The sequence below is a fragment of the Ovis aries genome, chromosome 5 (genome assembly GCF_016772045.2).
Source record: "Ovis aries strain OAR_USU_Benz2616 breed Rambouillet chromosome 5, ARS-UI_Ramb_v3.0, whole genome shotgun sequence".
NCBI classification, from domain to species: Eukaryota; Metazoa; Chordata; class Mammalia; order Artiodactyla; family Bovidae; genus Ovis; species Ovis aries.
Genome location: NC_056058.1, coordinates 5,427,179 through 5,443,153, shown reverse-complemented (window position 1 = coordinate 5,443,153; position 15,975 = coordinate 5,427,179). Strand labels below are relative to the sequence as shown.

General features: G+C 48.2%; 1 protein-coding gene across 1 annotated transcript; it reads right to left on the bottom strand.

Moving 5' to 3' along the window:
* Positions 1–7,033: 7,033 nt before the first annotated feature.
* NXNL1 (nucleoredoxin like 1) lies at positions 7,034–11,277 on the bottom strand. The gene is made up of 2 exons (XM_015095581.4): positions 10,952–11,277; positions 7,034–7,407 (listed from the first exon to the last, which is right to left on the bottom strand). The coding sequence occupies exons 1-2, from the start codon at positions 11,275–11,277 to the stop codon at positions 7,077–7,079; spliced, it is 657 nt and encodes a 218-aa protein (XP_014951067.2). The 3' UTR covers positions 7,034–7,076.
* Positions 11,278–15,975: the final 4,698 nt, after the last annotated feature.

Sequence of the window (15,975 nt, the reverse complement as noted above, 5' to 3'; positions counted from 1 at the left end):
GTTATTATTTCTTTATTTTTTTTGCATTTCAAGAATAATTTTAATGAACACTATTTCTTGCATCTTCCCATACATAGAAAAACAGTCTAACCATGAACTTGAAACATCTGTTCTTTGTGAGTAGTAGTAATATTTCACCAAGATTTATGTCTGATTACATGTATTCCTTAACAGCAAAACATGTAAACTAGTTTCCTCCCACCTCTTCTGAGCAACTCCTCAGAGCTATCTGAGAGACTTGTCTCCCAGGTTATAGTCCTCAGTAAGACCCTGAATAAAACTTAACTCACAACTCTCACATTCTGTATTTTCCTTTTAGTTGACAACACAATATATACATATTTGTGTGTCTGTGTATATATCTCTGCATATGTATATATTAACCACAAAAGCATTTAGAGTGACTATTATTTCCTGTCTACCAGGGCTTGTCAGCGTGTCTTCCATATAATGGACCGGTATGGTGTTCTGTGGGATGTCAAGATATTTGAGGTCCCTAAGTACTTTTGCTTGGAAAATTCCATCCGCGGAGGAGCCTGGTGGGCTGCAGTCCATGGGCTCGCTAAGAGTCAGACACGACTGAAGTGACTTAGCAGCAGCAGCAGCAGTAAGGTCTATATTATGATAAGGAACAAAGGAACTGGCATTGCCTTGCGGCCTTAGAAAGCATCACTATGAACAAAGCTAGTGGAGGTGATGGAATTCCAGTTGAGCTATTTCAAATCCTGAAAGATGATGTTGTAAAGTGCTGCACCCAATTTGCCAGCAAATTTGGAAAACTCAGCAGTGGCCACAGGACTGGAAAAGGTCAGCTTTCATTCCAATCCCAAAGAAAGGCAATGCCAAAGAATGCTCAAACTACCTCACAATTGCACTCATCTCTCACGCTAGTAAAGTAATGCTCAAAATTCTCCAAGCCAGGCTTCAGCAATACGTGAACCGTGAACTTCCAGATGTTCAAGCTGGTTTTAGAAAAGACAGAGGAACCAGAGATCAAATTGCCAACACCCACTGGATCATCAAAAAAGCAAAAGAGCTCCAGAAAAACATCTATTTTTGCTTTATTGACTATGCCAAAGCCTTTAACTGTGTGGATCACAAGAAACTGTGGAAAATTCTGAAAGAGATGGGAATACCAGACCACCTGATGTGCCTCTTGAGAAACCTGTATGCAGGTCAGGAAGCAGCAGTTAGAACTGGACATGGAACAACAGACTGGTTCCCAATAGGAAAAGGCATACGTCTAGGCTGTATATTATCACCCTGCTTATTTAACTTATATGCAGAGTACATCATGAGAAACGCTGGGCTGGAGGAAGCACAAGCTGGAATCAATATTGCCGGGAGAAATATCAATAATCTCAGATATGCAGATGACACCACCCTTATGGCAGAAAGTGAAGAGGAACTAAAAAGCCTCTTGATGAAAGTGAAAGAGGAGAGTGAAAAAGTTGGCTTAAAGCTCAACATTCAGAAAACGAAGATCACGGCATCTGGTCCCATCACTTTATGAGAAATAGATGGGGAAACAGTGGAAACAGTGGCAGACTTTATTTTTTGAGGCTCCTAAATCACTGCAGATCATGACTGCAGCCATGAAATTAAAAGGCGCTTACTCCTTGGAAGAAAAGTTATGACCAACCTAGATAGCATATTCAAAGGCAGAGACATTACTTTGCCGACTAAGGTCCGTCTAGTCAAGGCTGTGGTTTTTCCACTGGTCATGTATGGATGTGAGAGTTGGACTGTGAAGAAAGCTGAGCACCGAAGAATTGATGCTTTTGAACTGTGGTGTTGGAGAACTCTCGAGAGTCCCTTGGACTGCAAGGAGATCCAATCAGTCCACCCTAAAGGAGATCAGTCCTGGGTGCTCATTGGAAGGAATGATGCTGAAGCTGAAACTCCAATACTTTGGCCATCTCATGGGAAGAATTGACTCATTGGAAAAGACCGTGATGCTGGGAGGGATTGGGGCAGGAGGAGAAGGGAACGACAGAGGATGAGATGGCTGGATGGCATCACAGACTCGATGGGTATGAGTTTGAGTGAACTGTGGGAGTTGGTGATGGACAGGGAGGCCTGGCGTGCTCTGATTCATGGGGTCGCAAAGAGTTGGACACGACTGAGTGACTGAACTGAACTGAACTAAGGCATCAACCAAAGTTTATACACTTGTTCCCGCTTCGTAAATGCAATGTGAATGAAGAAGAAAGCATTCTCCAAGTCTGAAGCTCCATTATCAAGTGCCTGGTGCTCTGTTAATTTGCTCCAGAAGAGATTCCTCACTTAGAATTGTGATTTTTTTAATCACCACCTAGCTAAATTTGTGATGATCTATCATTTTTCCATGACTCATCTGGCTTTTATTAGTGGCCAAACGGGCCATGAGGAGACTAGCCACTGGGTTGGAAGGCAACTATTCCAGGTGTAGCAACTGAGACACTTGTGTGCAGAGCAGGGGTAACTGCTTCAGAGACTGGGGAGAGGTCGGCTCCTTGGGCAAAGGAGCTTTGGGGCAATTTAGAGGTATGCAGTGTGCAGCCTCATGTGTGCCTAAATCTACCCATCCCAGGTCTCAGAGTTCCACCCGTTTCCACCAGCGCTGTTAACTTGGCATAACAAGCACGGCGAGGCTGACCATTTAATTGTGATGGCAACTCTGCAACTCACATGCTTAGCTCCTAGGCTTGGTATTAAGTCCAAGTATCTGCCTATAACCCTCAGGACATGGAAGACTCCTCCAGAACTTTATAGATGCATCATAATTCTGTATAAAAATATATATGTATATATATGTATGTATATATATATATATATATATAAGTTCATGGATGTTCTTTGTATATATTCATAACATTTAATTGCTTTTTTTCCCCCTATGTATGCTGTAAAAAGAAGGTGCATGCTCAGTCGTCTCTAACTCTGCAACCCCGTGGACTGTAGCCTGCCAGACCCATGGGATTTCCCAGGCAAGAATACTGGAGGGGGCTGCCATTTCCTTCTCCATATTTCTTTATTTTTAAGTGTTAGAAATATAACTGAAACGTACATGACATAGTATTAACCATTTTAAAGTGGACCATCCCGAGGTCTTCAGCACATACACGACGTTGCGCAACATCCCCTCGATCTAGTTCTGGAATTTCCGGTCCCCGCCCCACCCCCCAGTAGCAGTCATTTTCCATTCCGCCTCTCTCAGCCCCTGGTAGCCACTAATCTACCTTCTGTCCTCTACGGATTGGTCTTTTCTGGACATTTCATATGAAAGAAACCAGACAATATGTGGTCTTTTGCGTCTGGTTTCTTTCCCTGAGGCTAAGATTCTTAAGGCTCATCCATACTGTATGTAGCATGTCTCATTTCCTTTTTTATGGCTGAATAATATTTCATTGTATGAATGGACCACATTCAGCTTATCATTCATCTGTTGATGGACATTTAGGTTGTTTCCACATTTAGTTGGTTATGAATAGCGCTGCTATGAACAGGTACGTGGAACAGTTTGAGTCTCGGTTTTCATTTCTTTCTGGCCTATATCCAGAGTGGAATGGCTGGGTTATAATGGTAACTATATTTAAACTGTTGAGGAACTGCCTGTTTTACACAATGCCAGCACCAGACACCCCAAAATCATTTGACATTCCCACCAACAGTACACCAATTTCTCGATTTGCACATCAACACTTGTTATTTTGTTTTTTGATTATAACCATCCTATAGGATGAGAAGGGGTATCTCATTGCAGTCCTGATTTGCGTTTCCATAATAACCAGGGATGTAGTGCCTCCTTGGTGGCCAAGCCACTTGTTGGCCATTTGCATATCTTCTTTGGAGAAGTGCGTCTTCATATCCTTTGTTCATTTGGGTTGTTTTGTCTTTTTGCTTTCCGGCAGCACTTGGCGTCTCTGGCAGCACATTGCATGCACTTTCCTGCTGTCTGTGGCTGGGGGGTGGTGGAGAGGAGGGCTGCTTCCGGACTGTGGGATGTCTGCTTCAAGTGTCCACTGCTGTGTTCCCTTTGTGTCTGGATCTGCACCCAGCACATAGTAGGTCCTCAACAAAGCCTTGCTGGACACGAATGAATGGGTTGACTTGTACTCTGGCTCTGGAATTCTTGTAAAGTTTGAAATATCAAATCTGAAAAAGGTTTCAAAAGTGCATTCCTGCTACATCCAGAATCTAAGGGTAACTGAGGTCAACGTGGCCTGATGCAAGCAGGTCCCTGTCTTAATGTATCAGGCCTGAAAGATGACATAGCCATCATCTGGACTTTATAGAAGAGGAAACTGAGGCCCTGAGAGGTTCAGTGACTCCCTGGGTCACACAGTCATCACAGACAGCCTGGCTGTATAAAACCAGTGCTTTATACTACTTTCCAGAAGTGTTATTGATCCTACTGGTTTTGAATTTCCATGTCTTTTCTCCAATTTGTGGAGTCATTTATCTTTTTCAGGTTTCAAATTCTGGGAAAGTTTGTGAGCCTTGAGCCCCCAGCCCAGTGCCTGATGGGTAAAATGACCGCAGGGTTGAGTACAGGGTGAACTTTCAGCAACAGGTGGCCTCTCCTCCCGTGGAGATTGGGGGTTAGGGATGAGCATGAAATGAAGCACTTGTCCAGCCCCAAAGCCTCTGCTGCTGCTGAGTCGCTTCAGTCGTGTCCGACTCTGTGCGACCCCATAGACAGGGGCCCACTGTCTCTGGGATTCTCCAGGCAAGAACGCTGGAGTGGGTTGCCATTTCCTTCTCCAGTGCATGAAAGGGAAAAGCGAAAGTGAAGTCGTTCAGTCGTGCCCGACTCTTAGCGACCCCATGGACTGCAGCCTATCAGGCTCCTCCGTTTATGGGATTTTCCAGGCAAGAGTACTGGAGTGGGGTGCATTGCCTTCTCCGCCCAAAGCCTCTAGGGCCTCCCGAATCCGAGCCTCAACTCCCTGCCCACTTACCCTTTCCCGGAGCTGGGAGAAGGTGTGGGTTGCATTTATTAGCATGTTTAGCCCCATTCAGAGGACACGTCCCGCCGCCAGGCGGCGCCAGAGACAAAGTGAAGAGATTGGTGCACGGGGTGAGCTCCAGCTCTGGCTCCTTGGCTGACCTGCCAGGTAGAACCTCATCTTAGTGGTAAAGAACCCGCTTGCCAGTGTCCGAGCCTTAAGAGACCAGGGTTCAATCCCTGGGTAAAGAAGATCCCCTGGAGAAGGGCATGACAATCCACTCCGGTATTCTTGCCTGGAGTATCCCATGGACAGAGGAGCCTGGAGGGTTACAGTCCGTGGAGTCGCAAAGAGCCCGACACGACTGAGGCAACTTAGCACAGAAGGAGAAAAGGAGACTTAGAAAGGCGGAGATGACTGTCTTATAGTCACACAGCCAGGAAGTGTTCCCGCCTGGCATTTTTGTTATCTATATTCTGTTGTCTCCCCACCCCCACCCCCACCCCCCAAGGAGAATCCTCGGGGTGCACCAAGGACAGGGAGACTGAACCCTCGCTGTAAGTCCGGGACTCAGCGCACATGACACCAAATACTGAACCGCATGCTTTGTAAACGATAAATCTGTTGTTAAAGGATTGTTGCAAGTTAGCACATGAAATACGGGAACAACTCATTTAGCGTGTGATGGGCGAGCCGTTTTCAGCACCATCATTTGATTTTAGTTTGTAGTTTCCCCTTTTGCAACTATTAACCATCTCACCTCCTTCAGTCTTGAAGATATTTCTGAATATTTTAAAATATGACTCAGACATGCCACTGGAGAACCAAGACAGGCCCTGGGTGACAGATTCTGAGGGGGATCTCACTTAGAAACCTCCGTCATCCGCCCTGCCTGGGGTCCCACCCTCCATCTGTTGGCGGGGGTGGCGGGGTGGGAGTTTCGGGGTGCGGGGGTGGGAGTTTCGGGGTGGCAGGGTGGGAGTTTCGGGGTGGGGGGGCGGGAGGGTGGTCAGAACTGACTCCATCAGGTCCTGCTCTGCTTCTCTCCGCCATGTCATTACACACGCCCTCGCCCTCACTCACTCCTGAAGGGTGGGCCTCAAAAACACCTTCTCTACACCCCAGTTCTAGGCTTTTTTTCTGCATCCGGGTAGCTCAGAGCAGCCCCACCCCTACCGCCCCTCTGCTCCTGGGGCTGGGCTCAGAATAAAGACAGCTTCCATCCCCAGCCCTGGGGTTCGGCTTTAAGCTGGGTCCCCTCCCTCTGAACTGAACTGAACCTCCCTTTTCCTGCGCTTCTCAGGTGGCCTTAGTGGTAAAGAATCCGCCTGCCAATGCAGGAGACGTAAGAGTCAGTGGGTTTGATCTCTGGGTTGGAAAGATCCAGTGGAATAGGAAATGGCAACCCACTCCAGTATTCTTGCCTGGAGAATCCCATGGACAGAGGAGCCTGGCAGGCCACAGTCCATGGGGTCGCAAAAGAGTCCGATACGACTGAGCCACCGAAGACATCCTCCTCCTTGCTGGACTGAACTCAGAGAGGTTCCCTCCCCTCATCCTGTCCCCCCTTCCCGCCTTGTTGAGGCTTCTCAGAGATTCTGCTGGCTCTGCCCGCCAGCCTTCCACCTCGGGGCTCAGAACAGCTTCCCCCGCTCTGGTCCCGCCCACTACCGGGAGGAGGGGTTTGTCGTTGTTCAGTCGCTCCATTGTGTCTGACTCTTTCCGACCCCGTGGACTGCAGCACGCCAGGCTTCCCTGTCCATCCCCACTCCCGGAACTTGCTCAGACTCACGTCCATCTAGTCGGTGATGTCATCCATCCATCTCATCCTCTGTCGCTCCCTTCTCCTCCAGCCCTCAATCAGGGGGAGATGAGGGCTCATCAAAGAATCGCTCTCGCCCCGCCCCGCGCTGCCGCCCGCCCCGCATCCTTGTGTTCTTTCCTACAGGGGATTCAGAAAAGACCCCAGCCGCCAGTCCCACTCGCCCTTGGGGGTTGAGGGGAGGATTCATCACAGACTTGCCCCTCTCTGTTCCCCCCACCAAAAGGATCGGAGCAGCCGGCTTCCCCCTCCCCCCGGCTCCGCCCCAATCTTCCTCTTGAGGTTTTATCATAGAACCCCCAGTCCTGTCCACCCCGAAGGGGTCAGAACAGTCCCGCGGCCTCGCCCTCGGCCTCGCCCTCCTGTCCGGAGCCGCCCGCTCTTCCCTGGCCTCGTGCGCCCCGCGCAGCCGGGTCTACGCGGTACTTGCAGCGGCGCAGGGGCTCAGTAAGGCTCCGCGGCGCGGGGTCGTCCAGGTCCTCGGGCTGCAGAAAGTTGCGGTCCAGCACCTCAGCCGCCTCCTGCCAGTTGGCGAAGCAGGCAGGGCCCAGGCGCCGGATCTCGTCGGCCGCGTCGAGCGTCAGCACATCCCCGCTGGGTTTCAGCACCACGACAGCTGGCAGGCGCTCCACGGAGAACTGGCGCCCAAGGTCCCTGCGGGGCGGGTGGGTCAGTCCGATTGGACCCTCGTCCTAGATTCTGAGCTGAGGAACCCTCCACCCTTCCTCCTAGTACTTACTGAGCGCCTTCTGTGTGCAAGTGTCCCATAGCAGCCTCTGGGAGCGCCCAGGAAACCAGAGAGGCCGGGGCAACCGTGGCCTCCTGGCTGTGCCTCCAGCGCCCCGGCCACGCACCCACCACAGGGCCTTTGCACTGGCCGCGTCCTCTACCTGGAGCGCTCTCCCCAGACATCTGAGGATTAAGACACTGTTCGCTGCAGACACCCAGCCTTACATTTCAGTGCCTGATCCACGACTCTCAGCACCCAACACCCTGCATAGCTGATTTCTCCTGTAGTCATTTTCTCCCACAATAGAAAGCAGTTTCACTGGGGCACGGATTTCTGTCTCGATACCCGGGTGTCCCCAGTGCCTGAAACAGTGTGGGGCATAGAGTAGATGCTCAGAAAACGCACATGGGATGAGTGAACAAATATTGATCAATTCCATAAAGAGATATTAAACTGGCTAAAGGACTTGGCGCCAGAGAGAGCCTCTCTCAGGAGGTGCCCCTGGAGCTGAGATCTGCAGGATGAGGAAGGGGAGAACAGGGGAAGGTTTTCCCAGGCAGAGGGCTCAGCTGGTGCAAAGGCCTGGACATCAGGGAGAGAGTGGAGGGCAGCCCTGATCACGGTGCAGGGCCATGGGAAGAACTTGATTTTGTTTTCTGTACGAGAGGAGGGCTGTCAGAAGCCATCCACTGGAGACCCCAGACTTCATCTCCCATTTAGGCCAGAATCTTATGCAGTCTTCATAGAGTAAAGGAGGCTGCCAGGGCTGGGCCCATCCATCCACAGTTCTTAATTTGGGTTCTCGGGTGGCCCTTTTGCTGGCCTTCACACAGAGAAACATAGTGCTTGCAAAATCGCAAAAGAATAGGTTGCCAGACTTAGCAACTAGAAATAGAGGATACCCTGTGTGAACGAATTGGAATTTCAGGTAAACAACAAATAACTTTTTATAAGTATATCTTTGAATTATGTGGGACATACTTATACTCCCAATTCGCCATTGCTTATGTGAAATTTATATTGAACTGGGTATTCTGTGTTTTATTTATTTTTAAAAAATTGTTTTTAATTTGGCTATGCAGCCTAATTTGGCTTCCCTGATGGCTCAGATGGTAAAGCGTCTGCCTGCAGTGCGAGAGACCCAGGTTCAATCCCTAGGTTGGGAAGATCCCCTGGAGAAGGAAATGGCAGCCCACTCTAGGACTCTAGCCTGGAAAATGCCGTGGACAGAGGAGCCTGGTAGGCTACAGTCCATGGGGTCTCAAAGAGTCGGACATGACTGAACGACTTCACTTTCACTTTCATGCGGCCTATGGGATCTTAGTTCCCTGACTAGAGATCAAACCCACAATCCCTGCATTGGAAGTTTGCAGTCTTAACCCATGGACCACCAAGGAATTTCCCTGGGTGTCCTATATTTTATCTGGCAGCCTGGTATGTAGGAAGGATAGTAGGTAGAAACTGTCTGGATACTTGCCTGGGGGAAGGGTGTCCGACTCTTTGTGAGATCCCCTTCTTCAGGGGATCTTCCCAACCCAGGTATTGAACTCTCGACTCTTACGTCTCCTGCATTGACAGGCAGGTTCTTTACCACTAGCACCACCTGTTGTTGAGAGGACCCTGCTCCAAACAAAGTCAGTGTTTGGCTGTGATGCCCTGTAGTAGGCATTTCTTGCCCCATGGGAGGGAGATATTTGCCCTTTGGGGAATGGAGCCTTCTCAGCTGCAGTACTCTTGCCTGGAAAATCCCATGGACGGAGGAGCCTGGTAGGCTGCAGTCCATGGGGTCGCTAGGAGTCGGATACGACTGAATCGACTTAGCAGCAGCAGCAGCAGCAGCAGCTGCTGCAGAAGCCTGTGGGAGTGAGCAAGTTTGCAAACTCTGATTATCTTGGGTAGCAGATAAAGGCCTCCATGACCAGAAACTTCTAAGTTTTGTAACAAAACTGATGAGATCAGTAAAATGTCCCCAAATCTGCAACTCACTTTCAAATGGTTCAGCACAAACTTCACACTAGTGGAGATAAAGCAAATAGAAAAATATGAATAATTTTCATGTGGTTCTTTGTGTGCTCCTTCCAACTTTTTGATATCTTTGAAATTATTCTTATCTCTCTCTTTTTCTCCTCTTGGATGCTCTGTGTGGCTTGCAGGAAATTTTTCATGATAAAAATTGCGGGCTTAGAAAGAATGTAAGTCTGAGACTTCCCTGGTGGTCTAGTGGTTAAGACTTCATGCTTCCACTGCAGGGAGCATAGGTTTGATCCCTGGTGGGGGAACTAAGATCTTGCATGCAATGTGGTGCAGCCAAAAAATAAATAAAAAGAATGACAGTCTCATTGCAGAAAAGTGGAAAATTTGCAAATAGCCACAAATGTTCACGCTGTTTATCGGGCAGCTCACTGGAAAGCTTGAACCCAACCACCTCTCTCTCTCTCAGCTCCGCTGCTGTCTGAGGATCACAGGCCCACTTATTAGGCGACATTGGGGGCACTGCTGCACACGGTGCCTGCTGGCTTCCCAGGTGGGCGCTAGTGGTAAAGAACCCGCCTGCCAACGCAGAAGACAGACTCGATTGATCCCAGGGTTGGGAAGATTCCCTGGAGGAGGGCATGACAACCCACTCCAGTATTCTTGCCTGGAGAATCCCATGGACAGAGGAGGGCTACAGCCCATGGTTACAGCCCATAGGGTCACAAAAGAGTCGGACACGACTGAAGTGACTTAACAAGCATGCATGGTACCAGGGGGCTTCTTACTTTTGGTGTTACAGTTCCCTGAACTGGCTGTTTTTTCTCTGAAATCCTCTGAGCCTTTGTGCTGTGTCTGTCCTTTGCCTGGAAACCCTTCCCTTTCCTCATTCTTTGCCCTCCTTTCCTCCCTGTCCTTGGGGTTCTCCCTTTGAAGCCATTTCCTCTGGGAAGCATCCCCCAACTCCCAAATCTCAGCAAGGTCTCCCTGTTATATTTTCACATGACACTCTCCCTTTCGCTTTTGGAATGGCTGCAGTTTGTTATTATGTATTTCTTTGAGTGTTTGAGTGTTGGTTTCACGTTTGGTAAACTCCCCTGCAGCTGGGTGGAAATGGGCATAGATGCCCCTCCCTCCCCCATCTCCACGCCTGACTTCTCTGTCCTGACTGGCCCACAGAGGGTGCTTTTATCAACTCCAGATGGAACAGATACACCAATAAGCAAATGGTCTTCCTGGGTAGTTCAAGCGATAAAGAATCTGCCTGCAATGTGGGAGACCTGGGTTCAATCCCTGAGTTGGGAAGATCCCCCGGAGAAGGGCATGGCAACCCACTCCAGTATTCTTGCCTGGAGAATTTCATGGACAGAGGAGCCTGGGGGGCTCCGGTCTATTGGGTTGCAAAGAGTCGGACATGACTGAGCAACTAACACTTCACTTTCAGCAGAAACAGCCCCTCCTCCAGGAAGCCCTCCCTGACCTCTCCTCTTGTCTCACCTCCTCAGGTCATCCTCGAAGGGCAAGAAGAGCCACTTCTTGGGCATGTCCCTGAGGAACAGGTCTTGCTGCTCCTCCGTCGGGTCCTGGGACACGTACACCAGGGCCACCTGGGCTGCCCGCAGCACGTAGAACTCATCTGTGAGCCGCACGAAGAAGTCCCGGAGGATGGGTGCAAAGGCCTGGCACTCCGGGCAAGACCCAGCACCAAAGAACAGCAGCACCAGCCGGTTTTCCAGTCGACGGCTGAGCTCAGCCTCTGTGTCCAGCTCATCCTGGTCACTGTTGTTTCGGATCAGGACGCGGCCGGAGAAAAGGGAGGCCATGGCAACTCTGGCTGGGTGCTGGGGACAGGGTGGAAGGACCTTGTGTGACCCTGAGCCTGCTGGCTGGCTGCTGCCCCAGGATTAGGAATCCTTAGGAGGCCAGTTTAGGACGTCAGTAATCTGCCTAAACCTCGACCTGATTCTTTGCTGCCTCTGAGGGCACAGGGCCAGCTGCTCATGGGCTGGTCTCAGGAGATAGCTGCGAAGAAATTAAGAAGCCAGTCAGACTGAGATGCGGGAGTGAAAATAGCTTATTCAGTTGTGATGTAAAAAGATAAGTGAATCTTACTGAATGCACTCAGGATTTCAATCTTCATGAACGCATTTGGTAATCCTAAATCACAAAAGCTCTACTAATGAATGACTGTGATTTCTAAGTTGCTTGGTCACTCAGTCGTTTCTGACTCTTTGTGACCCCATGGACTGCAACACTCCAGGCTTCCTCGTCCTTCACTCTCTCCTGGAGTGTTCAAACTCATGTCCATTGAGTCGGCGATGCCATCCGACCATCTCATCCTCTGTCACCCACTTCTCCTCCTGCCCTCAATCTTTCCCAGAATTAGGGTCTTTTCCAGTGAGTGAGCTCTTCGCATCAGGTGGCCAAAGTATTGGAGCTTCAGCTTCAGCATCAGTCCTTCCAATGAATATTCAAGATTTATTTCTTTTAGGATTGACTGGTTTGATCTTCTTGCAGTCCAAGGGACTCTCAAGAGTCTTCACATTTCAAAGGTATCAGTTTTTCGACGCTCAGCCTTCTCTATGATCTAATGCTCACATCTGTACATGATTACTGAAAAAACCATAGCTTTTCTATACCGACCTTTGTCGACAAAGTGATGTCTCTCCTTTTTAATATACTGTCTAGGTTTGTCATAGCTTTTCTTCCAAGGAGCAAGTGTCTTTTAATTTTGTGGCTGCAGTCACCATCCACAGTGATTTTGGAACCCCCCAGATAAAAGTCTGTTCCCATCTATTTGCCATGTGCTGGGACTGGATGCCATGATCATAGCTTTTTGAATGTTGAGTTTACTGTGATTTCTAAGTTGAGACGAGTGTAAATGATATTTGAAGGTACCCGCCTGCCATGACCATAAGGTGCTATGAAATTATCTGAGATTTACGCGGGTGACAGAGTCACAGAATTGGCCAATAGCTGCTTTGATAGCCCATGAGAAAACATGCATGATTCCAGTTAGAAGTTAGTAAGAGTCAACGATTTTTTTCTTCCCTCCTCCCTCCTGAATTCTGTCTGGACAGCCCACCTTGAGATTCCATGGTGTCTAAGTGTCCAACTCACTGTCATAGTATTTTGCAACCCTCTCCCATCAAGCCCTGGGGACTAGTTTCCCTCTCCTTGAAGCCAAGTTGGCTCCTAACTTGCCCCCCCCCCCCCGCCTTTTTTAAAAGTTTATTCATTAAAAAAGATTTTTTCAAATTTCTGGCTCTGCTGGGTCTTCATTGCTGCTCGCAGGCTTTCTCTAGCTGCAGCGAGCAGGGCCCACTCTGCGCTGTGGTGTGTGGGCCTCTCATTGCGGTGGCTTCTCTTGTTGCAGAGCACGGGCTCTAGAGCGCAGGCTCAGCAGTCATGGCACATGGTCTTGGTTACTCCGAGGCGTGTGGGATCTTCCTGGACCAGGGATTGATCCCGTGGCCCCTGCACTGGCAGGTGGATTCTTAACCACTGAACGACCAGGGAAGCCCATTCTTAACTTGCTTTTGACCAACAGAATGTGATGGAAGAGGCGAATTCTCAGGATAAGGCTCTTCTTGCCTCCCACGCTCTCTCTTTTGGAATGTGGCCTCCTGACATCCCATGTAAGGAAGCTGATCTAGCCCTGGGGTTGGCAGACTTTTTATATAAAGGGCCAGGGAGTAAATATTTTCCACATTTGTAGGCCATATGGTCTCTGCTACAACTTGGAATTCTCTCATTATGTGCGTGCAAAAGCTTCTCTAGACAATATGAAAATGAATTTATGTGTCTGGCTTCCAATAAAACTCTATTTACAGACATGGAAATTTGAATTTCCTAGAATTTTCATTTGTCATAGGATACCAATCTTCTTTTTTTTTTTTAACTGTTCAAAAATGTGAAAACCATTCTTGGCCCATAGTGAGCAGGGTTTGGCCTGTGACCCTGTGCCAGTCTACTGGTTCAGAAGCCACATGGAAGACACCTAGATGCCCAGCCAACTGCCAGGACCAACTGCCACAAATGCGACCTTACAGCCTAGCTGCTAGCAGAATGTAGCTGAATGCCTGAGCCAGGTGAGACCGGCAGAGAACCATCAGGTGTTACTGACCAGGGCTGGGTTCTTGGCCTCTTTGATCAATAGAAATTGATCAGAGGCCAGTTAAGTTCAGGCAAGACTTCACTGGCAACCCTGCTGTAGCAGTGGGGAGACAGAACAAGTAACAGTTTCTGTTGCTTGCTCACTCACTGGGACGGGGGAAAGCTTGTTCCTTATTTGGGGTGAGGGTAAGTATGTGTCCAGGAGGTGGGCAGGAGAGGTGGCTTTGGTGGTGGTATGTGCAGGTGGCATACCCGATTGTTGTTGCTCAGTCACTCAGTCCTGTTCAACTCTTTGTGACCCCGTAGACTGCAGCACGCCAGGCTTCCCTGTCCTTCACCATCTCCCAGAGCTTGCTCAAACTCATGTTCATTGAGTCGGTGATGCCATCCAACCGTCTCATCCTCTGTCGTCCCTTTCTCCTCCTGCCTTCAATCTTTCCCAGCAACAGCGTCTTTTCCAATGAGTCAGTTCATCGCATCAGGTGGCCACAGCATTGGAGCTTCAGCTTCAGCATCAATCCTTCTAATGAATATTCAGGATTGACTTCCTTTAGGATTGACTGGTTTGATCTTGCTGTCCAAGGGACTCTCCAGAGTCTTCTCCAACACTACAGTTCAAAAGCATCGATTCTTCTGTATTCAGCCTTCTTTATGGTTCAACTCTTACATCCATACATGACTACTGGAAAAACCATAGCTTTGATTATACAGACCTTTGTTGGCAAAGTAATGTCTCTGCTTTTTAATACGCTGTCTAGGTTGGTCATAGCTTTTCTTCCAAGGAGCAACCGTCTTTTAATTTTGTGGCTGCACTCACCATCTGCAGTGGTTTTGGAGCCCCCCAAAATAGTCTGTCACTGTTTCCACTGATTCCCCATCTATTTGCCATGAAGTGATGGGACCTGATGCCATGATCTTTGTATTTTGCATACTGAGTTTTAAGCCAGCTTTTTCACTCTCCTCTTTCACTTTCATCAAGAGGCTCTTTAGTTCCTCTTCGCTTTCTACCATAAGGGTGGTGTCATCTGCATATCTGAGGTTATTGATATTTCTCTTGGAAATCTTGATTCCAGCTTGTGCTTCATCCAGCCTAGTGTTTCAAAGGATGTACTCTGGATATAAGTTATATAAGGGTGACAATATACAAATGACATACTCCTTTCCCGATTTTGAACCAGTCCGTTGTTTCATGTCCCAGTTCTAACTGTTGCTTCTTGACCTGCATGCAGGTTTCTCAGGAGGCAGGTAAGGAGGTCTGGTGTTCCTATCTCTTGAAGAATTTTCCACAGTTTGTTGTGATCCACACAGTCAAAGGCTTTAGCGTGGTCAATGAAACAGAAGTAGATGTTTTTCTGTAATTCTCTTGCTTTTTATGATCCAACAGATGTTGGCAATTTGATCTTTGCTTCCTCTGACTTTTCTAAATCCAGCTTGAACATCTAGAAATTCTCGGTTCATGTTCTGTTGAAGCTTGTCTTGGAGAATTTTGAGCATTTCTTTGCTAGCATGTGAAATGAGTGCAACTGTGTTGTAGTTTGAACATTCTTTGGCATTGCCTTTCTTTGGGATTGGAATGAAAACGGATCTTTTCCAGTCCTGTGGCCACTCCTGAGTTTTCCATATTTGCTGGCATATTTAGTGCAGCACCTTCACAGCATCATCTTTTAGGATTTGAAATAGCTCAACTGGAATTCTATCACCTCCACTAGCTTTGTTCGCAGTGATGCTTCCTAAGGCCCACTTGACTTCACATTCCAGGATGTCTGGCTCTAGGTCAGTGATCACACCATCGTGATTATCTGGGTAATTAGATTTTTTCTGTACAGTTCCTCTGTGTATTCTTGCCACCTCTTCTTAATATCTTCTGCTTGTGTTAGGTCCCTACCATTTCTGCCCTTTATCGAGCCCATCTTTGCATGAAATGTTCCCTTGGTATCTCTAATTTTGTTGAAGAGATCTCTAGTCTTTCCCTTTCTGTTGTTTTCCTCTATTTCTTTGCACTGATCACTGAGGAAGGTTTTCTTATCTCTCCTTGCTATTCTTTGGAACTCTGCATTCAAATAGGCATATCTTTCCTTTTCTCCTCTGCCTTTCGCTTCTCTTCTTTTCTCAGCAATTTGTAAGGCTTTCTCAGACAGCTGTTTTGCCATTTTGCATTTTGGTTTCTTTTTTTTTTTTAGTTCTATGCAGTTTATTGCCACCAACTCATCTCCCTCCAGCCTCATGCACACGTACTCAGTCATGTGACCCCATGAACTGCAGCCCACCAGGCTCCTCTGTCCATGGGATTCTCCAGACAAGAATACTGGAGTGGGTTGCCATTTTCTTCTCCATGCATTTATTTTTCCTGGGGATGGTTTTGATCACTGCCTCCTGTATAATGTCGCAAACCTCTGTCCATAGCT

Coding starts and splice junctions, on each gene's coding strand:
- NXNL1 (XM_015095581.4), bottom strand. CDS start 11,277: ATGGCCTCCCTTTTCTCCGGCCGCGTCCTGATCCGAAACAACAGTGAC. Junction 7,408..10,951: donor TTCGAGGATGACCTGAGGAG/GTGAGACAAGAG, acceptor CCCGCCCCGCAG/GGACCTTGGGCGCCAGTTCT.